General features: G+C 43.4%; 1 protein-coding gene across 6 annotated transcripts in view; it reads left to right on the top strand.

Moving 5' to 3' along the window:
• The window catches only part of RBBP6 (RB binding protein 6, ubiquitin ligase), a 28307-nt gene extending 3456 nt beyond the window's left edge, over nt 1-24851 (top strand). Inside the window, exons 2-18 of one of the 6 annotated variants that reach the window (XM_068207350.1) lie at nt 2450-2549; nt 4422-4460; nt 5084-5120; nt 9659-9703; nt 12055-12143; nt 12262-12358; nt 12906-13045; nt 13899-14071; nt 14912-15015; nt 15449-15801; nt 16676-16769; nt 16850-16928; nt 17018-17063; nt 18186-18548; nt 18895-18996; nt 20403-22148; nt 22840-24851. In XM_068207350.1, coding sequence (XP_068063451.1) covers nt 2450-2549; nt 4422-4460; nt 5084-5120; nt 9659-9703; nt 12055-12143; nt 12262-12358; nt 12906-13045; nt 13899-14071; nt 14912-15015; nt 15449-15801; nt 16676-16769; nt 16850-16928; nt 17018-17063; nt 18186-18548; nt 18895-18996; nt 20403-22148; nt 22840-24430 — 5198 coding nt within the window. In that variant the 3' untranslated portion in view covers nt 24431-24851. The remainder of the gene's footprint in view (nt 1-2449; nt 2550-4421; nt 4461-5083; nt 5121-9658; nt 9704-12054; nt 12144-12261; nt 12359-12905; nt 13046-13898; nt 14072-14911; nt 15016-15448; nt 15802-16675; nt 16770-16849; nt 16929-17017; nt 17064-18185; nt 18549-18894; nt 18997-20402; nt 22149-22839) is intronic. The other 5 variants (XM_068207352.1, XM_068207353.1, XM_068207351.1 and 2 more) reach the window with 5 other exon arrangements.
• The last annotated feature ends 458 nt before the right edge of the window (nt 24852-25309 follow it).

Here is a 25309-nt window from a genome sequence, read left to right on the forward strand (position 1 = left end):
CCCTGGCACACCTTGGCTTGCTTTCCAAGGACTCCTGGTGAGTTCTGTACTTCACTGAGTGAAAAACCTCTCAGAGTGCTGAGTTGCTTGGGCAATGCTGGCAGATGAAACTGTGGATGAAAGCAGGCCAGAAAATAACATGACAACTTTTGTCAGTAACTTGTTTATAGCATACATAAACACAAATTATTAAAACTAGCAGAAATGCTTGTAATAGGTAAATTAAAAAGTGAATGTTTTAAATTGCTCATTCAATGTGAAGCAGCCTAAACTTGCCAGCAAATCTTAGCTGTAAGAAGGTTGTGGACACTAATGCAGTAGTTGATGTCAGATTTCGGTGTCAGTGTGAGGCAGCAGTCAGCTGACTAACTAGTTTGCCTTCATTCATGCCTTGAAATACTTCTTTCTCTGGACTCTTTCAAGCTACTATTTTCTTGTAGGATAAACAACAAGTTTTAGACTGCTGTGTCTCTTCTTCTCTAACCTTTAATATCCAGATCTTTCTTTGTTTTTACAGGCATTTTGGGTTAGTTGGGTACTTTTAATCACAGCTCAAGATTGAGAAAATCCAGTAGCCGCTTCCCGGCCATCACTGCTGGTAAAACAAGTTTGTGCTATATGGGAGTGGGAATGAACAATGTTGCTACCTCTAGCTTTGAGCGTTTCTGTTGGAGCTCTGCTTGGACGAGTGTGAGCAGTAGGTGTGTGGAGTTGGCCTCACTACTCACCTTGAGGTGTGGAGTCAGGGAGAGACAGTGACAGGCCCAAGTAGAAACAGCTGCTCTGGGCTTCTAGAACTGCAGCTGGCACCATCTCCCAGGTGTTTGTCTGGGCCTGAGCACTGCTTGAGCTCCTTCTCCATCAGAAAGTCCCGGTGTGGCCTCTTTGACAGGTGGCTGTGTGAGGAGCAGAGATGCAGGGCTTGTGTCAGGATGTGACTTCTGTAAGAGCTGCTGTTTCTGTCATTGCTAGTCCTTTCACCCACAGCTTTAAGCTGCTCTGCAGTCCAGAGGAGTCTGGCTGTTTGCTTCCCTGGGGGGACGATCAGGAATTAGTTTCAGCTAAATGATTTCTCAGTTTTCTGAAGAAATGTTCTGTTAGTTGGAAATAGAAGTAAAATTTTAATTTCATGGTTGAAGTGATGTCTTCTGCTAGGTATGTTTTGGTCTAAGGGAGGTTCCTGCCTGTAGGAATAATATACTGAAAAATGGAGCATAAATTGTGAGATATTTGTATTTTGTGTGTGATCACTGAGCAAACTCATCCTGACAAAGCTTGACTAGATGCATAACAGCTCTGGGTTTCAGACCAGTGCTCTGATTCAGTCTGCAAAAGTAAGGGATTGGAATAACTAACACTGCAGGCACATCACAGGGAAGGACTTCTCATGGTGCTTTACAATATTTAGTCATATCCAGCTTGTGTCAGTTCCATATAAAAACCATTCTTATGGAGAGGACTTCGCATTTTAAGTTTATTCAAAGCGTGTCTGAGAATTGGATTTTTGTTTGGGCCTTATGTAAAAGGTCAGGAGGCTTTTCTTCTTTTCAGACAACCAGCACAGTACAGGCCAAGGCAGAGCAGGGATGGCTCCAGGCACAAGCTATTTTCCAAAGGCTTTTCAAGGCTGCCTTCAGAAGTCATTTCATTTGAGTCTCTCTTCTCTACAGAAACTGAGTGGAAAGAACTTGTATCCCTTTGGTTAATTCAGACTGGACTGTGAGCTTAAGGGGGGAGGTACCTCTTTAGTTTGAGCCACTTCTGTTCTACTTGTGAAAGCAGGCTCAGAAACCCCCTCCCCCGATTTTGTGCTCCAAACTCCAGTGCTGTCAGTTTCAGTTGCATTTCTCTGTCAGGCCCTGAGCAGCTGCCCAGCCTGCTTGGGGATGGTGCAGCTCCAAGCACAGAGCTGGTGGCTCTGCTGTTCTGCCAGGCCTGAGCAGGGCAGCAGAGGGGAGTCAGGTGTACTTAACACGCTGAAAGCACTGCTGCAGAGGTTCCCTGCTTTAGCTGGTGCCTGGTTTGTTCAGGACAAGCAGTCACAGACTTTAGAATCTGTTTTATGCAGGTGAGGCTTGGCTTTGGTTTGGTTTTCTCCAGAGAGCTCTTGGTTTCATAGCCAGACAGAAGCAAAACAAGCTTAAAACAGATCAGGGGGGAACCTCATGCATTAACAGACTCTGCTTTAGTGTAATTTGAAACCATTTTGCTCCTGGCATTCAAACTAACTTTAAAAACTGAAAATGATTGTGCTGCTTGTGCTTGATAATCAAACCTGAAGATTCCTTGACAGGTGCTGCTGGTGTGTTGAGAGGATGAAAGCCTGATGTTATGTACAAAATTTTGCTTTTAGATCTGTGAAGGGATTCTCAAAAGTGCTCTGTAATTACATATTAAATACATTCTTCCAATTTGACTAATGTTTTTTCTGTATTGATGTTGTTTCCAGAATACACCGATGATAGTGCTCTGATTCCCAAGAACTCATCGGTGATTGTGAGGAGAATCCCCATTGGAGGAGTTAAAGCTACCAGCAAAACATACGTTATGTAAGTACTGCAAGCATTCTCTTTTTGGGAGGGTCATGTGCCCACCTTGTTACTGACAGCACTTGCAGAGGCACTCGGGTTGTAACTTGCTTGTTAAAACTGCTGCTGGTGTTTGTTGTCATGGGGTAGATTTCAGCGTGTCTCTCCCAAAGGAGACTTAGCTTTTGGTGTTCAGATACCAACAGTGGTAACTTTCAAGATGATTCTTTTGAGTTTGGTTTGGAGTTGATTTTTCTGAGATTCAAATTTTCTGAGATTCCCGTTTCCTCTACATGGGGAGATTCCTTACAATATGTGTCTGCCTTTTTAACAAAGACAGGTACACATTGTAGTGTGAACTTAGCATTTGTTCATGTCTCAGAAGGGCTTCATTCTGGGTGTTGGACTTTGCCTGCTTTTGGGGGAGGTGGGGCAGGATATGACAGGTAATCTGCCTCAGAGCTGGGGGGGTTGTATAGTAGTTGTAGAGGAAAGACCAAGGGTTGCCAGCTGGTCAGCTATGCAAACAAGGAGTTTCATTCCTAAGCGATTCCTGTGCGTTTCCTAAACACACAGTATCTGTTTAAAGCAAGAGAAAAAGAACCATACCCTAAAGGGTACTGGCTTTTGTGCAAGTACCATGAAGAAACAGTTCATCCTGTCCAAACTCAAATCTCAGAAGCAATTTAGCACATTACCAAACGTACTGGTTACCTTTCTGAATCTGTCTATACCCAAGCTGGGATCTGTGCTCCATGTTTTAATTCTGTATTTCTACAGTTGACACCATCTCTGTCCTCAGTGTTGATTAAAATCACAGATACTCAAATGCAGTCCTGACTACAAGATTATGGCTGCATTGATGTTTTCATACAGTGCAGATCTATAATAGTTACATCAGCTCCGTTGGAATGGGCATGTTTTTCAACCTCCTTAAAGCCATGCCTCTTCACCAGCAGGAGATATTATTAGCTTGTGGTTTTGCCATGTCTTTCTAATGTTGGTTCTCACTAAAGTACCCTGAGGAGTTACGGTGTGTCTTGAACAAACAATACTGCAACATCCTGGTACCCATGAACCATTTGCAAGCAAAAACCCCCAATGGATGTGGCTCTGCATATAACCTTGGGGCATGCTACTGCAGGAGTTGGTGCAGTGCTTCCTGGCTCTTGCTCGGGATGCTCGGGATTCCGCACCCACAGCTTTGTGCCTGTAAACACAGCCTTGCTCTGGGGCTCATTTCAGCTGAGTGCTGTCCTGCCAGTGCACCTCACCCGGTGCTGTAAAGCCCTCCAGAGAATCAAAGCTGGCATCAAAAATTCTGTCAGTACTGGTGTGGGGGGATCAGGAAAGAACAGCACTGCTGTGGTAGAGCTGAAAATTAACCAGGCAGACGAGCCTTCTGTTCCCCAGCTGCAAACACTCCAGAAAACACTGGTAGGGTGGTTCATGTTTGGGGATGGGGAATGTCTGCTGGAATGGTGAGAGGCCTTCAGAAAGGCATTACTCACCTTGCAGTAAATGGCTGAAGCAACTATTGTGTGGTAATCCAAAGTATTTCCATGCACTTCCTCATCTTCAGGAGGTATAATTGGGAGCCTGGGGGTGTTTAGCAGTGGCAGGAAGCTGAGCCTCTCCATTGGCATGCAAATTGCCCAGCAGCCTTTGCATTGCTTCTGCTCTTGGGACTCTTTGGATGATGCTGGATTGTTTGTTAGCTCTCTCAGTGGCTGCATGGATGGTCCATGATGAGGAGCATGCAGGTCCAGACCACCAAGTATGTGGAATCTCAGCAAGTTTTCAAATGTAATACATATTTCCTAAAATATTGTAACGTATTCAAGATTATCTTATAGCAAATTCTGGCAATTAAGACCTTTTTTTTTGTCACAGGACTCCTAAATCGCACAAAATCCTAGAAACTACTTTCAGGTGACATTTCTACTACTACTTTTAGTCAATATAGCATATGTAACATGTTTAATATTTTGGCACTTTGATGGCTAAATATAGTAGATCTCTGAACACAGTGCTTGGGCTTCCACAAAGAAACACTGTTCTAGCACTGTTCAGTGCTGCTGACACTGTTATGTTGCCCCTTTGTCACGTGACTGTGTTTTTCACTTGTAGATTATCACTGTTCTTTCACAGAAACTGAAGCCCTGTGCCTGGTACCTGTGTGCCATACCAGGGATGTACATGTTGGCCAAAGCTGCCCCATGCTTTGGTGATTGATTATTTGAGAACGCAGAACTCTAGTATAGACTTCATGGATTTGATACTTAGAGAGCAGAGACAAAATGTCTCATGACTTCCTCTTGCACTGTTGTGTTCTAGATCTGTAAGTCTTGACTAATTTGTGACAATGTAGAAATGTGATTTTGGGGAGTTTTTTATTTGCACTGAATGTACCAAGAGAGAGCAGTTTATGTTACAAATAAATGTCTATGTTCAGTAGAGTATTGGAGCATAATGTGATGTTCAGGTTCTGGAATCTTTGTGTCGGGTACAAGTGATTTGTTTTAAATTCTGATCACCTTTATTTCTTCTTCTAGAAGTCGAAGTGAGCCAGTGAGTGGAACATCAAAAGCAGTATGTAAAAACACAATCTCACACTTTTTTCCTACACACTGCACTTAGTTCTAAACAATGCAGCCTTTTATTAATTTGCCAAACGTTAACTTAATATATTTTCCAGTAAAACCTAGTGTATGTTGTAAATACATTGTATTTGATTCAGCATAGTAAAAACTGGGTAATGCCATAATTTGCAGAGTTCTAATGTGAATATTGGTATTTGTGCCTAGTAATGCATTGTATTTCATATTGAATATGCCAGAATCTCTCCTGTATGACTCTGTGTTGTACAGATAATGTATGATCGTTTCCAGATCCTGTAGGCTCGAGGTTTGCACACTGAACATGGTGCCATGTTCTACATCTGTCTGTCTATAGCTAGTGATATGTATGTTTGTATAGGTTGTTGTGTGCTTTTTGTTTCTTGCAATAAAAACTGTTTGGAGTGTATTTTTTGCCATTTTCACATTGTATCACTTAGCTTTTGTTTTTAAATACCCTTTTTTTTTTGCCTAATGGTTTTTGAAAATGTTATCAAAAACCACTGAGAAATCATTATTGTGAAACTTGGTGCTGTTCCTTACTTTTGACTTGGGGGTTTAAACAAATACCAAACCCAGCATATCCCAGGTGTTTTCAGGACAGTTCTGTGCAGCTAAATGATTCCTTCTTGTGTCCTTAAATATTTGGGTATTTGTTCCTGAAACTGTGTAATTGAAGTGATATTGTTTGGGCCCCCCTGAGTACAGAAATGTCTTTAACAGCCTGACATGAATTTCAGTATCGCTGCTACACAGAGTGGTATTCTAAAGTTCTGCATTTGATCTCTCCCCTTTATGTGGTAAAGCAGTTTAGTTCAACAGTTTGTCTGCAAATGACAATATGTAACATAAATTTTGGCACCAAGTGAGAGCCTGGGGCATTTGGGAGTGAAATCCCTGTCACTTTTCTTCTGCCTGCAGCGCATTTTTGGGTCTGGGTGACTCCAGGGTTGGCTACTGCTGTAATTCCCAAAGCTTAAGCCTTTCTTTAGTATACCACCACTTGGAATTCACATTTGGAAAAGGAGCAGCATTTTCTTTCAGGTTTGCAAACACTTATACTGCTGCTAACATATAACCCCACATGGAAACCCGTGCCTGGTGATGGGCTAGATCTTGGTGTGCCACTTGGGTCAGTACTGTGTGCAACTGTGCTTTTCCAATAGTCCTTAGAATATCAAAATACTATTTGGTGGGTTTGTTTTTTATCTTTACTTTAAGTATAACTGCTTCTCCTTCACTAGACTGGTGTGAGGCATTACACTAACCCTGGATCATTGGTTTTGATCACTTGATCAACTATTAGGATAACTTAATCTAGAAATTCCTGAACTCTGGGGCTGTGTTCTGGGAAGAATACAGCCTCTGGTTCCCATGGAAACAGTCAACTTCAAATTGCAAATTTACTGTGTGTAGGTCTAAAACCACTAAATGTAACATCCATAATTCTGTTGCTGATTGATTGCAATTCCTTTTGGAGATGAATGCCTCTCATTGTGAGTTGGAGTTAGTTGCACTGGCCCAGTGACCCTAGCAGTTAATGTAATGCATTTATGTAAACCACGTTTATAGTATTTGATCTAATTCAGATGGGTTTTTATTTCTTGAAAACAGTTCTTTTTTCTTTTTGTTTACTAGCATGTGTATAAACACAAACCACATGTTCATAAATAAAGTTAACATTCTTTTAGCCTCGTGTGTTCCCTGGCATGTCTGTATTACATTGCTCAGTAGCATCTTACCATAAGCTAATGTAGATGTGTCAAAAAGAAGAAATCCCAGAGTGGGAGGGAAAACAGTGTGAGTGAGAGCTAACAGCAGGAGAGGAAAAGCAAAGCCATGCCCTGGTATGGGAGGGTGGAAGTCTTGCATCGCTCTGTACAGGCCCTCTCTCACTAGAAAAGCCCTGCAGCCTCAGCAGTTTCTGGGGCTAGAGACACAAATAGTTTATTCTTAAAGCTAACTCAGGTCTTGGTGTGGGGGGATTGTTTGCCCCTTTTTTTTTTTTTTAACACAAATATTTCTGTATGTATTTCAGAGCAGAAGCTGGGTCTTGTGAGGTTGGAGTAAATCACTAGGAATCTTGTCAGTTATTGATGGAGAGTAAAGCTGCAAAATTAAGATCGGTTTTCTTTTTTAAAAGGATGCACAAAAGCTTATTCTTTGTAGTATTTTTTTTTCATTGTCATACTGTTGTGCCAGCTGCCATCCCAGCCTTGGCCCAGCCAAAGCCGGGCCGTGGGGCCTTTCTGCTTTAGAGTCGGTGTCGGTGCCCTGGGGCTCCTTGGAGGCTGTGGAAGGGCCGTGGGCACAGCTGGAGCCTCCCTGGCTGACCCTTCTGTGTAGCCAAGCTCCAGGTTTGGGGAAAGCCCTGTCATTTTAGTGTAGCACTCCAGCAGTGAGATCAGCCTTTTCCTCCTTTTTTCTGTCCTCTTGCCCACTTGGCTTCCTGTCAGTTTCTGTTCAGTCTGCTGCACGACATGGGAGTTAAAACATTGGCTGTTGAGTTTAGGGTTTGGGGTTTACTTTTTCTGGGTTGTGTTTTGGATAATTTTACAATACTTCTGCAGTGTTATCTTAGGGTTGCCTGCAAATTCATGGAGATGTTGTTTCTACTTGACTGTTTTGAGGGACTGCGAGGAAATACTTCAGTAGAAATCTGAAAGGAAAAATATTGGCAAAAATGTAGAATGGTTGAAGGATGGCCATGGGCAAATGTACTGAAGAGTGCATTAATTATCTGTTTGCTGCTTTTGGTAGCTGTTGAGTATCACCTCCTTTAAGAAATTAGACTGTTGCCTGCAGGCTGTATAATAGCAGCTTCCTGAAAAAAATAGAGGGAAGAATTAATAGTTTATTAACTGTCTGTGTTTCAGTTCCTGGTCACTGGTAGACCATTTAACATTAGAGCTTTCCTAATTTCTTATTTGTTTCTGAAAAAACACAAAATTATAGCTGTGCTTGCCCTGAGAGAACACTGGTCTGCTTTTTCATGTGTAAAAGAGTGGCATATGGAGCATGAAGCTTCAAAATGCTTGTGCAGACCTCCTTTTGAACAGAGATAGGTACAAAGCATTCTGGAAGGAAGGAGAGGTGAACCTTGTGGTATGACTTGCAGTGGAATGAAGGTCTTTTTGTCTAGATCTCTGTGTTCCTCTTCAAAGACACTTTAGTCTCAAAGCCTCAAGAGCTCTTTAGTCAGCAGTGCAGGAATGCTGTGTGTACTTTCCTGAAAACACAGAAGAGGAACAACTTAGTGGTGTGAGGAATCATCTTGTGCATGGGAATATTTTTTCCCAGTCTGCTAAAACTGTTCCATCGAATTCTCCACTACATTAGGGAGTAAAGGACCAGACCTTTCTTAAGGAAAGGTTTTAATCTCTTTGCTGACCTGTTTAGTGACTTCTTGGAGAGCTGTTCAGTTCATATTGTGAAATTTTATTCTACATTTTTGAGCAAATTAGATGTAATAAGCAGTGATTCAGGTATCTTCCTGGTACTGTTGTGCTAGCTCAAGTGCTGCTCATGGCATGATAAAATTCAATATACTGCAGAAGGAACTAGATTGAGTTAACCTTTATACTTGCGGCAAAACTGCTCTTCAGCACTAGTTCTCTGGCTTCTAGCCTAAGGACGTCATTCCTGAGAGCTGTTCCATAGGCAGCTGGGAGGAGAAAAATGGAGACAAAAATTCCAGGCTTGTGCTCTGAATCCATGTTTTTATCATCAAGAGTATGCTTTGCACTTTCCTTTGTTCATTTAGCACTGGGCTGCTATGAAAGATCAGGTTTGGTCTGATTGCAAGGAATAATCTAAATTCTCCCTGATTTGGGTGGTAGGACCTGTGGTCTAGTAATGTACAAGAAATCAGTTTTTCAATTTTTTTTATAGTCTACTCTGTCATTACAAACACTTTTATATAAATTATTTAAGCAGTTGGGTTTTCTCCAGACCAAGTGGCAGGTTGTGGCGGCTGTTGTAGGTTGGCCTTTATTTGGGTTTATTTGGGTACTGACAGGAGGGGCAGAGTGTGTGTTTCGGGGCTGCTGGGGATGGCCTTTATTCTGTCAGGCAGATGTGGGTTCACAAAATCATCACTGTGTGCATATAGAAATGATGAGACATTCACTGATTCATTTGCAAACTACACTATGTTACCTGGAGTGATACTTCTTCCTCAATTAAACTTAAATATTTTTAATCCTTTCTAGCTGAAAATTGACAGCTTCCCATTACCCTTTTGAAAGATTGTCCCTCTCTGAGATATTCTGAGCAATAAGTAGATCTCCATTGGGGTTGGTTATTTTAATTTCTTCTCATAAGCACGTAGATACTCTTAAGCCATCATAGATTTGGACTTTGTTTTGAATAAACACAAATTACACTGGGTTGGGATTTCCTTTGGGTGACACTCAGGGGGATGTAGTGCAGGCATTCAGACTATAGTAGAGGTTAACTGTTGTTGTGTTTTGACTGTAGAACTTGAATATGTGTTTAATTTTTTGTGAACAGATTGATGACTCTTCTGCATCTATTTCTCTGGCCCAGCTTACTAAGGTATATATATATATATATATTCTTGTCAAATACTTGAAAAGTGTTTGCTTCCTATTTTTAAATTGACACCGTGATCTATAGGTGAATAACTATTGTAATTGGAAAGCCCCCTTTAATTTTTATTAACTTAAAGTATTTATTTTAACTTTAAAATGTGTGTATATTTTGATACTATCCTGTAAAGAGTAGTTCCCAGTTTGGGAAGATAGAAGGGGAGTACCTTATCAGCCTCAGCATAATGTTGCAGTATTACTCATCCTCAAGACACAAAGAAGAAGCTCTTCAGAAGCTGCTTTACCGTTTTTCATACGTTTCATTAATTTTGCGTTGGAAACTAACCCAGTTTGTGCAGAAGAATTTAATTGGCTGTAAGTTACGGACATTCCGGGGGGGTGTGACCAGCCACAAGAGAAGCGGTTCTGTACCATGGACAATTGCATGGCTGTTTTTGAATCCCTAGTCATAGTTACAGACCCATTCTCTGAATACTGCACAATTCCATAAATTGTGGGATCTATACAGTGGACAACCCGATCTAATTTGTTTGAACGCAGACTGTGTAAGTTGTGTAAATGTACCTCATTGTTTATAGGAATATACCAATGTGTATGTGTGGCATCTGAGCAGCTGTGACCTTTTGAAACTGTTGTAATGCCATGTTTTGCTCGGGAACTGCTTGCATTTTTGCTCACCAATGTGTAATTTGTCTGGGAAAGCACTAGTGACTGCACTGTGTGGACAGCCGAGTGCTCAACCACCAGTCCCTAAAGCTACAGGCAGTAGAGTAGGCAGGGCCTGAGGCAGAGCAGCTAGTTCTTTGTCATCAAGATTAAGGCTGGAGTTCATTTCTGATAAAAAGAAATCTCTTCCCACTGATAACTTTTCCCCTCTTCACTACAGAAATTAAATTGTATACATTTGGCCAAAAAAACCCCCGTTATATTTATAAATATCTGTAGTTTTGAAGGTAGCCACCCAAAGAATTGGTCCCCATTAGTGCTGTCCCTAAATGTGTCCTCGGGTCTGTAACCTCATGTGAAGTTTTACTCTAAAGTGTGCAAAGCTGTCCAAGGGGTGGGAGTACACATTTAAGCTTTTGAGGATATTTAAGTAGCTCAGAAAAATGCAGGAAGATGACACCAAGTGGCTCAGCACTGTTACTCCCTCTAATGGCTGTAGTGCAGCCCGGCGGCAATGTGTTAACAGTTCTCTGGTGATTATTACTATGTATGAAATGCCATATTTGAATTTTGGTCTATTCCTACTAATGTTTTGTGGATTTTGGATGTGTTTTGTAAACCGTTTGGGTTCAAACAAATTAGTCAAGTACTATCTGTAAAACTTTCTGTAACTGTTAATGGAAATGATTTCATAGCTGGCGATCCGGATTCTGTTACTGTGGAGAAACTGTGTATATGAAACAACCATTTAATAAAATGTTGAAACTAGTTGGTTGCTTTTGTGAATGAATGCATACAAAACCAAACCATGAGTGCTTGAGCTGAGTGATAGGTGCTTGAAGGCCCAAGTCATTTACAGTCACTCCCTTAGACCCTGCTTGTATCTGGACTAGTGTGTAATAAAAACATTTGAACAAATACGACTTAAAAATCAGCTGACTTCAGTAATTTGAAGGTCTAGTTGTGCAGAAGGTTTATATTACAATTTGTGTGTTAAAAGGACATAGTCAACTGAAAAAAAACCTGATATAGTCTTTGTAGTTAACTCACTTCACAGGAAGGAGTTGGGAGGGGGAACATGCAGTTTGCACTGCCTGCAGCTCGTGCTGGGCAAATCTCTGCTGAAAAGAATTTTGCCTTGCTGAGGTCCTTTTAATTTTTTTGTGTCTGAAGCTGAGTTTCAGCAAACAAACCTAACTGCCCCACCTCTGCAGTTCTGTGTCCTTTTAATACTGCAAAATGTAAATAATGCTGCTTGTATCCATCTTAATTCCTTGTCCAGTGGAGAGCTTCTCCTGCATGTAGTCTGGAGCTTAAAAATCAGCGTAAAAATACTGGATATTGTTGTTTATCTACACATAGCTTCAGTCCTCTGAAGGAAATTGGATTGGTTACACAAGTCTTGCTGCAAGGTACAAACAGAGCCTAAGGTTTGAGTGCCCAAGAGTGCTCTTTTCTAGTAGGTTCTCAGGCACATAAACATCATGTCATGGCATAAGGACTCCCCAGACCATCTTCAGCACAAATCTGTTTGGTATAAGCAGCTGCTCTCATGCAAGCTCAGCTAGTGTAGTGCTGCTCTTTACAGGATTGGATGAGTGGTGTTGTCTTGGGCTGCGTGGGCTTAAATGTGTTTCTAATGTGTGTGTCAAATAATTACCTGTTGCACAGACTGCCAATCTGGCTGAAGCCAATGCTTCCGAGGAGGATAAAATAAAAGCTATGATGACACAGTCTGGCCATGAATATGATCCAGTCAAGTAAGTGTTGCTAACGTGAAACTTGTTCTTTGAAGTTGATGTAAAAATTGTAGAGACGGTTTGTTTTAAACGAGAGACACATGAATCTCTTTTCCTTTTTCTCCCCAAAAACTTGTAGTTACATGAAGAAACCCGTGGGGCCACCTCCACCCTCCTACACCTGTTTTCGCTGTGGCAAACCTGGGCACTACATAAAGAACTGTCCAACGAATGGGGTAAGACCTGGGGGACTTGGGAGGGCCTCAGTTTTTAATTTTTATCTGGAGAGTTACATAACAAACGTGAATACTCACAGTAAGAATTGTGTCTTTTGGTGTGAAATACAGAGGTTGCACGGCAGTGTTGTAAAACCCTTTGGATTCAAGAAAAACCTGAAATTGTAAAATTGTCTTTTTGCTAGGTCAGAGGCACTAAATATTCCCATAGATCTTTCTCTGTGGACCCCTGTGCTTGATATATCTCAAAATAAGTTTCTCCAAGCCCTGAGTCCAGCTGTCTCTAAACTGCCCTTTGGAGTAGGAAGTGGTTTGGTGTATTTCACCCTTAAGGAATCTGTAGTTAAGCCAAAGAATGTCAGTGAGTTCAAAACATTGCTCCAGCCTCTGGAACACCCTGCCTGCATTCGTTTAGGGAAAAGAGTGTTTTAGTCCCACAGTCCTTACACTAGGTAAGAGGAGAGAGTTAAAGATTATTGTGCTTAAAATAGTCACCAAAATCTCATTTTCAGTATGGGTCTTGAGATACATCTGCATTTCTTAACAGGACAAAAATTTCGAGTCTGTTCCCAGAATTAAAAAAAGCACAGGAATTCCAAGAAGTTTTATGATGGAGGTGAAGGACCCCAACACAAAGGGTGCCATGCTGACCAACACTGGGAAATATGCAATTCCAACCATAGATGCGTAAGTGTGGGGTTGGTTGGACTGATCCCAAAAGGGAATGAGAGAAACCAGGCAGAAAGGCGCGTGTGGCGGTGCGGCCACATTGGCCAGCATCTGGGATTGTGGGGAGGAAGCATTGGCACTGGATCTCAACTTTAAAATCCATGCTGCTGCCTAACATTAAAGTAGGGGTCCTGCTGCTCACGTTTCCTGGGAGCCGGTTAAACGTGGTGTGTGCTGAGACTATTTCTGCAGAACATTTCAGCAGCATTTGTAATTGGGATTGTTCTCTCTGGGAGCTCCTTTTGCTTCTAGTTTGTCTTTCAAAGGTTTCATGAAAAATGTAATAAAGCAGCTGTTGGATTGTGACTCCCTCCCTCAGATGTGAAGCAGGCTTAAGTTTTCCTGTTGCTATAAACTAGGAAAACACTTGTGTGTGCTGAGCACAGTGGCTCTTGGTAGCCTTTCTGATTTTGTCTCCTGGATGTCCTTTTTTGGAAGCTGTAACACAGACTTCTTTCAGTTGGAAAACATCATTACTGGGAGACCAGCTTTATCCTGAGCCTCCAATTTACATTTAGGCTCTGGCAAAGGAGAGCTGGGATTCCTGTCACCTGATATGAGCTGTCAAATGTTTTTCTAGTCTAAACTGATTTCGTAGCTGATCCAATGAACTGGATAGTTCTGCAGGAGAATTCCTCCCTCCCTCTTCTTCTGTTAGGGCTATGGAAGAGTAGTTCAAACTAAACAGCTGTGTTTAGGAAGGCCAGTGGAGAGGGAGAATTACACATATTATCTTTCTTTAATAAAATTCAAAGCTTGGAAGAGTTTTCCCTTTAGCATCTTTCTTTTGCTTTCCCCACTCTACTTCCAGAGAAGCTTATGCTATAGGAAAGAAGGAGAAGCCTCCCTTCCTACCTGAGGAGCCATCCTCATCCTCAGAAGAAGATGATCCTATTCCAGATGAGCTGTTGTGTCTCATTTGTAAGGATATAATGACAGATGCGGTTGTTATTCCCTGCTGTGGAAACAGTTACTGTGATGAATGTAAGTGTTACTGCCAAATTTGTTAATTCCAGACATCAAATTTGATCTTCTGAGAGCAGAAATAGGAGATAAGGAGATTGCTGCGTTAGTTCTGTTGAATACTTCAGCATGTCGTGAACAGGGAAAGACTCTTTTTGTGTAGATGGTGAAAATAAGGCAGAAAGCTTTTTTCCCTCCTTAAGTTTCTAGTTAAATCATCTTTACCTGCAGAAGGAAGAGGATGAGGGGAGTGCATATTAGTGCAGATGGTTACAATATTAGATAGAGAATGCATTTATTTTGTCCACAGCCCTTTCCTTCACACAGAATTATGTCTCCAACTTTGGGCACTTAGTGTACCCTACAAAGAACTGATATTGAGGCTTTCATCCACGTGCTTCCCTAGAACTGATTAAAAGCTTCAGAAATCAAACCTCACATTTTTTTGAAATGTGTTTTATTCATTAACATGGAACGATTTTGCTGTACTAGAGTGGAAAAAAGACCAGTTGAGCTGTCACATGCCAGTCTGCTCTGCATCTTTGCATATTACCACAGTGAAATATTGACCCTCTGCTGTATGCTAGAAATTGTTGTAGAATTTTTGAGCGGTTTGGGTTGGCCTTCCGCTAGCCCAGGTTGCTCCAAGCCCCATCCAAACTGGTCTTGAACACTTCCAGGGATGCCACAGCTTCTCTAGGCAACCTTTTCCTCTGCCAGTTTTTTCCACTATAGAGCATTAACAGTTTCATGCTTTCCATTCAAGACCATATTTCCCTGTTAATCATATGCTTGTTTTTGTAATTAATGAGAGCTTAAAATGTTTTCTTAGTTTGGCTATAATATTCTAATTATTCCCAGGTATTAGGACAGCACTGCTGGAGTCCGAGGAGCACACATGCCCTACCTGCCATCAGACTGATGTTTCTCCTGATGCTTTAATCGCCAACAAGTTTCTGCGCCAGGTAATGTGGAGACTTTAGCCTGAACTCTTTGTTAGAAAAATATATTTGTAAAGAGCTGAAAGGGGTGAAAATATTAATTTAGATCTCCTTAAGCAAGGCTGAACTCAACAAAGCTAAGTTTACTTTTCAAATACATTATGTTTTTACAGAAACTCATTAGAGACAATCTGGCAAATTCAGGACACACTTGTGTTTAATGGGATGTCCTTACTTTCAAATTGGGTATTAACAGCAAAGTACTTTTAATCCAGACACTCTGAGGTACCAGTCATTGATACCGGAGTTCCATGGGATGTGTTCATAGCTGTGTGTTGGTTGGTTTAGGATTAACAGCACTTACAGGAACACACAGTGATTTTCCTGTAGAAATGCTTTTTTCATATGTCTGCTGAAGTTTATTATCACCTTTTCAAACATGTGTCCCTACCTCTAGGCTGTCAACAACTTCAAAAATGAAACCGGTTACACAAAAAGGCTCCGTAAGATTCAGCAGCAGCAGCAACAGCAGCAGCTGCCGCCGCCGCCGCCACCGCCGCCGCCGCCCCTGATGCGGCAGACGATAACACGCACCCTGCAGCCGCTGATGCGGCCGGCCATGGCCCGGCAGCAGGACCCGCTCATGATCCCGCTGGCCTCCCTGGCCTCCCGCTCCGCCCTCTCGTCCTTGGGCCCCGGGCCGTCCATGGCAGCTGGGCTGCCAGTCAATCCGTCTTCTGTGGTTGTGTCTGATCTCCCTCCAGCAGTGTCCCTCTCTCTCCGTGGGGAAAAGCCAGATGGACCTTTTCGGTAAGGAGATCTGCAGATCAACAGCAATACAAAAGAAATCAAAATGCTTAGGTTAGATTTTTCTTGAGCTTTGCAGCGAGCACCCTATGTATCCTTAGTGATAGCTGCAGGTTGTTGTGGAAGTTGTGGTTCTGTTTTTACCTGGAATGAGGACACTTCAGTAAGTAGAACATGTACCCCATGCAAGAATTTTCTTGGCACTATTTCTGTTTGGTTCCCCGGGTTTGCCCTGAAGGAGGGACTGGTTTTGATTTGAAGTGGCCAGCCATTCTTAGAGTAGCCATTTATTTCCATCAGACCTTAGTGTCTCATTCATTTCTCTTTATTACTGAGGAAATAATATTTTCATACAAAAATCTCTTACCAGTGTTTAGGGTTACATCCTTTAACCCTGCTGCCTTAGATGCACAGAACAGTGTGTCCAGAGGGCTGCTAGGCTCAGCTGTGCCTTCGGTACAAGGATCACGATTCAAAGGAGCACAGAAACATTTTCTAGTGGAATTTCAGTTCTTGCATCTTCCAAAGCTGAGGTTCAGTGCACAGTTTATATGGATTCTCCTCCTTTCTTGCATCTTCCAAAGCTGAGGTTCAGTGCACAGTTTATATGGATTCTCCTCCTTTCAAGTGCTGCTTAATCAAATATTTTTCCGGAGAGCTTCCTCTCTAAATGCCAGCATCCAGACAGACTCTTCAGCAGTGCTTCCTCTGGAGCCTGCCAACTTCACAGGTGTAAATCTGGTGAAGACTATTTTAAAATATTTTTTTTCATTTAGTGAAATCAGCCTTTTCTCACTTTGGACTTTATATTTAAAAATATGTATTATATTTCACTTCAGAGCAGTGTTTCGATAATAAAAATGTGTTGTTTTTGTAGTGATGCCGATGCTGTTTTGCCTCCTGCTCTGATGACTGCTGCTGAGCTTTCCAAATCTTCCCCTTTGTCAATCAGCAGTTTGTTGGAAGAGAAGGTAAATTTTATTTCAGCACACACAATGATTCTTGTCTTCTAGTAGAGCTTATTTTGTGACTGTTTGCACTTATTCCCAAGGGCTATCAGGTTCCTGTACTGAGACAACCAGCAATACCAAGTCTTCTGGGCCCTCAAGGACAATCAATTCCTACAACTGGTAAGAAACTAAAACTTCAGAATTTCGTCAAAAAATTGTCTTCAGATAAACTTACTGGGATTTTTTTTTTCCTGTTCCTGCTGCAAAAGGTCATCCAATGAGAGCTGGTGCACTTCGCAGGCCAGGCTGGGAGCTGTAAGTATTCAACAGAAATTTTATGTATTACTAGTTGTAACTGGTTGTAAATTAATCTGTAACATCACTTAGACAACAGCTGATTTATAATGAAATAATAGTTGTGGAGAATTCAAGTGGTAATTAATTTTCAAGTGGCTTCATTTAAATTAACTTTTAACAAAGGGGACCTGTGCTTACAGTAAGATTATTGAAAAATAAAACTCCAGTACATAATTAAAAAGAAGATTCTGAATAATGAACACTTTTTAGGAAGCCTAAATTACATATAAAAATTAAATGTAATTAAAAGATCAAATGGAAAACCACCCTTTTGATTGCTGACTGAATAGGGCTGAAGAAATTGATTTCCCAGTAGAAATCACCCTGCAACATTCTTTCTTTAACTTAGTTGATACTGATTGAGCAAATTATTGAAAAATTAGAGGCTGTTATTTTTATGACCATTTTGTATTTCTGCAGTTTAGTCATCTCAAAGTGCCAAGCTGCTTTTTCTCATTAGAGAGAGGAGCCTGTTTATCTGTTATCATAGTGTCAAATTAGTCCTTCGTTTGTTAGAGATTTGTTACAGCCAGACTGTAAGAGTCATTGTTTTTATAAAGTCTGAAAGATAAATCAAAACAAAATCCAGCATCCATCCCCCAGATTATCTAAAATCTCAAATCCAATAAACAAGCCAAAAAACAATTCGGGGACAAGAACAGGCCAAATACATCATGAGGCAGGAGCTCAGGAAACAAATGTGGGAGAGGTTAGGAGAGTTCTGAGAGGTGAGTTAATTCCTGCGCAGTGCTTGGAAGCTCGGGAGCGCGGAGCTCAAGGTGTGTCCAGGCAGGGCAGAGGAGCAGTGGGTGCTTGGCTCGTGGGAGATGGGGGTCTCATGGCAGCCTCGCCCGCAGCCCCAGAGCTGAGTGTAAGGAGAGAAGGCTGAGGGAGCTGCTGGGCTGAGGATGTGCAAGGCCAAGTATGAGGCTCCAGGACTGAGTGTAATCTCAAGTGAACAGAAAGCCGGAGACCAGTGAGAACCAGGAGTGCTCCCGCCGTGCTGCCGCTTCGCTTTCCTCTGTACGCTCAGGACAGGCTGTGACAAACAGTGACACGTGTTTTTGGGTTTCTTTAAAGTTCAAATCGAGGACGCCCGCACAGTGACCGTGCCCAAAGGACTCAGGCCCCATCACTGCCAGCATCAGCACCAGTCTTTGTGCCTGTGCCTCCACCTCCCTTGTATCCTCCACCACCCCATGCTCTTCCTCTTCCTCCGGGGGTACCACCACCACAGTTTCCTCCTCAGTTTCCACCTGGGCAGCCTCCATCCGCTGGGTACACTGTCCCCCCTCCCGGATATCCCCCAGCTCCTGCAAACATGTCATCAGCTTGGGTCCCAACAGCAGTGCCAGCGGCTCATTCAAACACCATCCCAACGACACAAGCACCTCCTCTCTCTAGGGAGGAGTTTTACAGAGAGCAACGGAGGCTTAAAGAGGAGTAAGTATTTGGCTCACTAACCTTGCCTTGTTTTCATGTCTGTATCGGGGGAGCGTATTGGACTGCAGTTACACTAAAGTGCATCTGACCTAGCAAAAGTGACATAGTGTTTCTTCCAATATACTTTTTCATCACAGATGGTAAATATGCAAAGCTAAACCAAGACAAATGTAATTCTAGAACTTTTCCTAAAACTTGTAGGAATTGTTTTTGCTTAAATAGGATGTTCACCTTTTGCATTGCATGCAGTAAACATTTTCTCATATTGGCCATGTTTTGTTTCTTGATGTCTTTTGTAATAAAGGTCAAACTATAATTGTAATAAAGGTCAAACTTATTTTAACAGGGAAAAGAAAAAGTCCAAACTTGATGAGTTTACAAATGATTTTGCTAAGGAATTGATGGAATATAAAAAGATTCAAAAGGAGCGTAGGCGTTCGTTTTCCAGGTAACTGCTTTACATGTCCGTAATGGAGAAGCAGATTGTCTAGAGGAATCAGGAGGAGTTCCACTCCACCTCCCTGTCGTTAGATGGATTGGATGATTGAGGGATGAGCAGTGACAGGAGTGTCATATGCAAGTTATTGGCTCCAGTGTAGCAGAGATTGCAGGTGACTGAATTAGCATTGGGCAGCAGGCACTAAGGAGCACTAAGGGTCTGTCGTGCTAAGGTGTCTCTGCAGTGGTGTCCTTCTCTGCCTGACAGCCCTGAGGAGGCCAGGAACAGAATAGCTGTAAGGGCTGGATTTTCAGCATCTCGCTATTCTGGTTGTAACTGAGCAGTCCAAGCAGTTTGGAGGATATAGGTGAGAGAAATCGTCCTCATTTCTGCTTTTGTCCATCTCATGTGGATACACGAGATGTTTGAACCTGGACTGCAGACTTGGGGGTTTTCACTTGTTGGGTGACATTGTTAAATTTTTCTTGGGAAGTAAAAGCTCAGACTTATTTGTAAGGAAATCTGAAATCGGTGAGGGACTTGGAGAGGAGAAATGATGCTAATAAACATATGAATCATGAGAAATGATTAATTAAAAAATAGTAGAAGAAAAACCTGAGGGTAGCTGCTGTTTTCTGTCCCCAAAAATCCCTTGGGCAGGAGTAGTTGCTAGCAGTGCTGTCAGGAGCTTTCCCAGAGTCATGACACTGGGCCATGTGACTAGAGACTGAGGTTAGAAGCTTTTTTAGATGGGATTTTTCTTGCAATGCCATCACTTGCCTTGGTTAGAGCTGGAGGGATGTGCAGGACGTTTTTGGGACACCTGCCTGGCAGCGTGGATTCCACAGGCCTGTCCATATGTCTTTTGCAGTATTAAGGTTGTGTATCCTGTCCAAATTCCCAAAAAAGGGTGCAGTTAACTAGACCGAGCTGGCGTTTTAACATTGGGCTTTGCTGTCTTCAGGTTACCTGGTGTTTTCTCGGTGTGATTCTGCACTGTAGCCACTCAGATTTGCTCTTTTTGCATCTTACTGCAACAAAAATGATTTGCACTGCATGTGGTTGCTGAGTAGTGACAAATGTGTGTGTTCCCATACCAGTAGAGGCCAGTGTAACTACCTGAAATCTGTCCGTAGCTCTGGTAGCTCATGTGATAGAGTGAGTGCAAGTAGACTGACCCTTCTGTGTGTTCTGACACTAACAAAGCAGCAGCTGTTCTGTCTTGTGAGCAGAAACTTTTACGTGTTATCAAGTTCTTCAATTTGCAGTAGCTTTATGTCAGCTGCTGAAAGAAGCTTTGACATAAGCATGTGGAGAGGAAAGAAAAAATAAATGTGGGAGGAAAAGATTTGAGGAGAAAGACTGTTTGGAATTAACTTCATCTATTTTTTTTTTTTGTGTTGTGTTTTTTTAAGGTCCAAGTCTCCCTATAGTGCTTCATCTTACTCTAGAAGCTCATACACCTACTCCAAGTCACGCTCAGGTTCGTCGCGCTCCCGCTCCTACTCGCGCTCCTTCAGCCGCTCCCATTCCCGCTCCTACTCGCGGTCGCCGCCCTATCAGAGACGAGGCAAAGGGAAGAGTCGGAACTACCGCTCCCGCTCCCGCTCCCACGGCTATCACCGCTCCCGCTCCCGCTCGCCCCCATACAGGCGCTACCACTCCCGCTCCAGGTCTCCGGTGTTCCGGGGCCAGTCCCCCACCAAACGGACGGTCCCGCAGGGCGAGGCCGAGCGCGAGTACTTCAACCGCTACAGAGAGGTGCCCCCGTACGACATGAAGGCTTACTATGGCCGCTCGGTGGACTTCAGAGACCCCTTTGAGAAGGAGAGATACAGAGAGTGGGAGAGGAACTACAGAGAGTGGTACGAGAAGTTTTACAAGGGCTATGCCGTGGGCGCTCAGCCACGGCCCCCAGTGAACAGAGAGAACTTCTCTCCAGAACGGTTTGGCCCACCTGGGACCAGACGAGAGAATTCACCGTATGCTCGGGGACGGAGGGAGGAGTATCCTGCTGGGCAGAGCCACAGGAATCGTAATGTAGCTGGAAACTACCCTGAAAAGCCTGGGAGAGAGAGCCATGGCATCAAAGATCCTACAAAATCAAAAGAGAAGGAGGTGGAAAATCCACTGGGAGATGGCAAAGGCAATAAACATAAAAAACACCGGAAGAGAAGAAAAGGGGATGAGAATGAAGCCTTTCCCAACGTTGAGCTGTTAGAAGGGGCAAGAAAACCAAGAGAGCCAGTTCCAACAGAAGATGCTAAAACAGACTCTCTGTTCATGCTGCCAAGCAGGGATGATGCCACCCCTGTAAGGGATGAGCCCATGGAAGCGGATTCCATTGCTTTCAAGCCAGTGTCTGAAAAGGAGAAAAAAGAGAAGGATAAGCCAAAAGCAAAGGTTGAGAAAACAAAGCGGAAAGTAGAAGTGGCAGCTGCTCCAAAGAAAGACAGCGTAGCAAAACCAGCTAAAGCTTCCCAGGAAAAGGTGGACCCCGATCGCGAAAAATCTCCTCGAACGGAACCTCCTGTGAAAAAAGTCAAGGAAGAGCTGCCAAAGACAGACAGTGTTAAAACCTCTTCCTCTCAGAAGGATGAGAAGGCTCTTGGTACACCACGGAAGGCTCATCCCAAAGTGACAAAGGATCACCCAGATACCAGACCAGCCAAGGAGGAGAAGGCAAAGAAAGAACATCCTAAAGAAGCCAAGGCAGAGAAGACCTCCAGCAAGGAGGAGAAGTCAAAGAAACCTGCTGAGAAAGGCAAACTTTCCGATGCCAAACTTGAGAAAAGGAAAAGAAAAGCAGAGGAAAAGGCTGATAAAGAACATGAGGCTGCTTCTGCGAAGGCCTATAAACTCGAAACTGCAGAATTGAAAACATCACCCAAGGGGAAGGCTGAGCCCGAGGGGGAGAAAGGAGAGCGGACCCCGGAAAAGGATAAAGCTGCTTTTCTTAACAACCCGTCCAAAAAGATTAAACTTAACCGAGAAACTGGAAAAAAGATTGTGAGCGGAGAAAACGTGCCACCTGGAAAAGAAGCTGTGGAGAAACCTGAGCCCAGCAGCAGCAAAGTTAAAGCAGAAAAGACAAAGGGAAAAGCCAGAAGGAAAGTGACAGCAGCCGACAGCGCTAGCTCGACTCTCGTGGATTACACCAGGTACCTCAGGCAGTTCTTTTCCTTTTCTTTCTTTCCTCCTCCCCCCCTCCAATTCTTTATGGTGCTTAAGGAAAGGAACAGCTAAACTGGTGATAAACAGGGGAATAATCCATGATCTTCCTTATGAAACAATACTTGGGTCAAACTCAGATGTTATGTTGTTAAGGAAAACAAGCAGTTTGTACTGCACAGGAAGCTGGTAGGGTCCATTCATTGGTGATGCAAACTCAAAACATTGAAGACATTTGTTGAAGACTTAAGATAGTGTCTTGGTAATCTAAAAAGCTTTTTAAAGGTCAGTTTTTCTAAGGAAGAACTGAGGCATAAGGATAAAACTTTGCCTGTCTGTACCTCTCCATAATTGCTTGCTTTCATGTTAAAAGAAGAATGGATATCTAATTTATCTGCCATTGGGAGAAATAGGACATGAAGGAATTACCAGATCAGACAGTCCCCAATCTGCTAATCTTGTGTCTTTGTTAATGAAATGTATAGTAGCAAGATACTAAATTAATTGATTGCTCATAATCTCAGCCAGTGGACTCAGCCTTTCTCTTGTCTGTTCCCTTAATTGAACATCTTTGAGGAATATGCTGAGAATTTAGAATTGAAACACAAGCCAGTTTATAAAATGTTCCCAAAGTTGGCTGTGTGTGCATCCCATTACTAATGTCCATGTTTTTCCTCCCAGCACAAGTTCCACTGGGGGAAGCCCTGTCAGGAAGCCTGAGGAGAAGCCAGACACCAAACGAACTGTCATTAAGACCCTGGAGGAGTATAACAACGACATAACAGCCCCTGCTGAGGATGTCATTATCATGATCCAGGTCCCTCAGTCCAAGTGGGATAAAGATGACTTTGAGTCTGAAGAGGAAGACATCAAATCCACCACCCAGGTGCCCCCAACTGTAGGAAAACCCGCCAGTGTTATCAAACCTGTGAGTGCAAAGGCTCCAAACCTCCTCAAACACACTGAAAAGGAGACAGAGCCTCTGGAGAAAATACAGAAAGCTGCAAAAGAGGCAAGTTATGAAAGCACCCAACATGATACCAAGAGTTCAAAAAGTTCTGTGTCGAGTGAAAAAGGTAAAACCAAAGACCGGGATCATTCTTTTTCAGAGAAGGACAGTTCTGAGAAGAGGAAGAGCAGTGTTCAGCCAGAAAAAGAGCACTCAGAACGTGCAGGTGAACAAGGAAATGGAAAAACTGTATCTCAGTCTTCTAAAGATGGCAGATCTTCAGAGAAACATGACAGTGGCCGTGGCTCCGCTGCGAAGGACTTCACTCCCAACCGAGACAAGAAGTCTGACCATGATGGCAGCAGGGAGCATTCGAGTTCCAAGCGCAGAGATGAGAAGAGTGAATCAGCACGGAGGAAAGACTCCCCATCCCGGATCAGAGACTCCACAGCAGTGCAGAAGAGCAAACCAAGAGAGGAGCGTGTGGAGCCACCCAAAAAGGGCCCTGTGGAGGCCAAGCGGAGCGGCTACAGCCCCCCGCGGGAGCGCAAGCCCGCCGAGCACAAAGCTGTGCACGACCCCAAGCGCCCCGCCGAGGAGCACAAGCCCCCGGATAAAAACCCAGGCAAAGAGAAGGAGAAAGAGAAGGAAAAGGAGAAGCATGTACCAGAAGTCAAGAGCAATAAGGAGAAAGAGCCAGGTGGGAATAAACCCCCAGTGAAACAGGACTCGCCAGAAGTTAAAGTGGAGAAGGAGAACGTGGCGGGTCAGAGCGATAAAGGCGCGGCAAAGCCGAAGCCGCCGGTGACCAGCGCCGCGCGCCTCTCGTCCGACCTCACCCGCGAGACCGACGAGGCCGCCTTCGTGCCAGACTACAACGAGAGCGACAGCGAGAGCAACGTGTCTGCAAAGGACGAGGAGGCTGCAGGGAAAACGCCCAAAGAGGCGAAGGAAAAGGCTGTGGAAAAGGTGAAAGAGGAGGCGGCGGCCCCGGCTCCCGCCGAGCAGCCAGAGGTGGGCAGGAGCCAGAGCCAGAGCAGCCCCAGCGTCAGCCGCAGCCGCAGCCACAGCCCCTCGGAGAGCCAGACACGGAGCCACAGCAGCAGTGCCAGCTCAGGGGAGAGTCAGGACAGCAAGAAAAAGAAAAAGAAGAAAGAGAAGAAAAAGCACAAGAAGCACAAGAAACATAAGAAGCATAAGAAACATGTGGGAAATGAAACAGAATTGGAAAAGAGCCAAAAACACAAACACAAGAAGAAAAAATCGAAGAAGAGCAAAGATAAAGAGAAAGATGACCAAAAAGTGAAATCTGTCACGACATAAACCGACAGATAATGAAAAAATGACTTAATTACTAAGTCATCTGTATGATCTTTGTTAAAATGTAAACGACTTCAAGCGTTGTATATAATGACATGAAAGACCCTGTGCTGCACTTAAAATATTGCTGCTTGATTATTTGATTTTTACATCAGAGCTTTATAAAAGTGAACATTTTGTACAGAATTGTGAGTTGTGACCATGTAACATGAAAGGTTTTGCTGGGGCATCTTCTTTTTAACCACCGTTAATTATTTTGGGTGGAGTTTACTGTACTGTGAAGATTTTCACATTTGGGTTTTTTTTAATTGCCTGGCAGAAGCAGCTGGTACCAGTTACCAAATACCAGCAGATAAAATGCAGAATACATTACAGCCCTGTTATGTCACTTTTTGATTACAATAAAAAAGTTTTCAGTAAATGACCCAATGTGAGATTTCCAGTGGGAGTTGCACGTGAGCAGGGAGCATCCCAACCCTTCCTGTTCCTGGAAGTGTCCAAGACCAGGTTGGTCAGGGCTTGGAGCAGCCTGGTGTAGTGGAAGGTGTCCCTGCCTGTGGCAGAGAGGTGGGACTGGGTGGGCTTTATGGTCCTTCAACCCAAACCATTCCAGGATTCTAACAGTAGTGCCAGAGAATAAGCTTGCTGGGAACTGTTGTGTGGGAAGAATAACTTACAAAGGGGTTTAATTTTGGGGAAACTGGCAGGACCTGCCCTGGTGGAGGGTGCTGGGGGTGGTGTGTGCTGCTCCGTGTGCCAAGGAGCTAGGGGTTTGTAGGGTAGAACGTGCGGTGTGGCCCCAAAGCTGCAGCCCCTCTCGGGGCTGGCACTGGCTGCTCAGGTAACGTTACACACGAAGCTGCCACGTGGCTGCTTTGTTCT

Source organism: Anomalospiza imberbis, chromosome 16 (assembly GCF_031753505.1).
Source record: "Anomalospiza imberbis isolate Cuckoo-Finch-1a 21T00152 chromosome 16, ASM3175350v1, whole genome shotgun sequence".
Taxonomy (NCBI): domain Eukaryota; kingdom Metazoa; phylum Chordata; class Aves; order Passeriformes; family Viduidae; genus Anomalospiza; species Anomalospiza imberbis.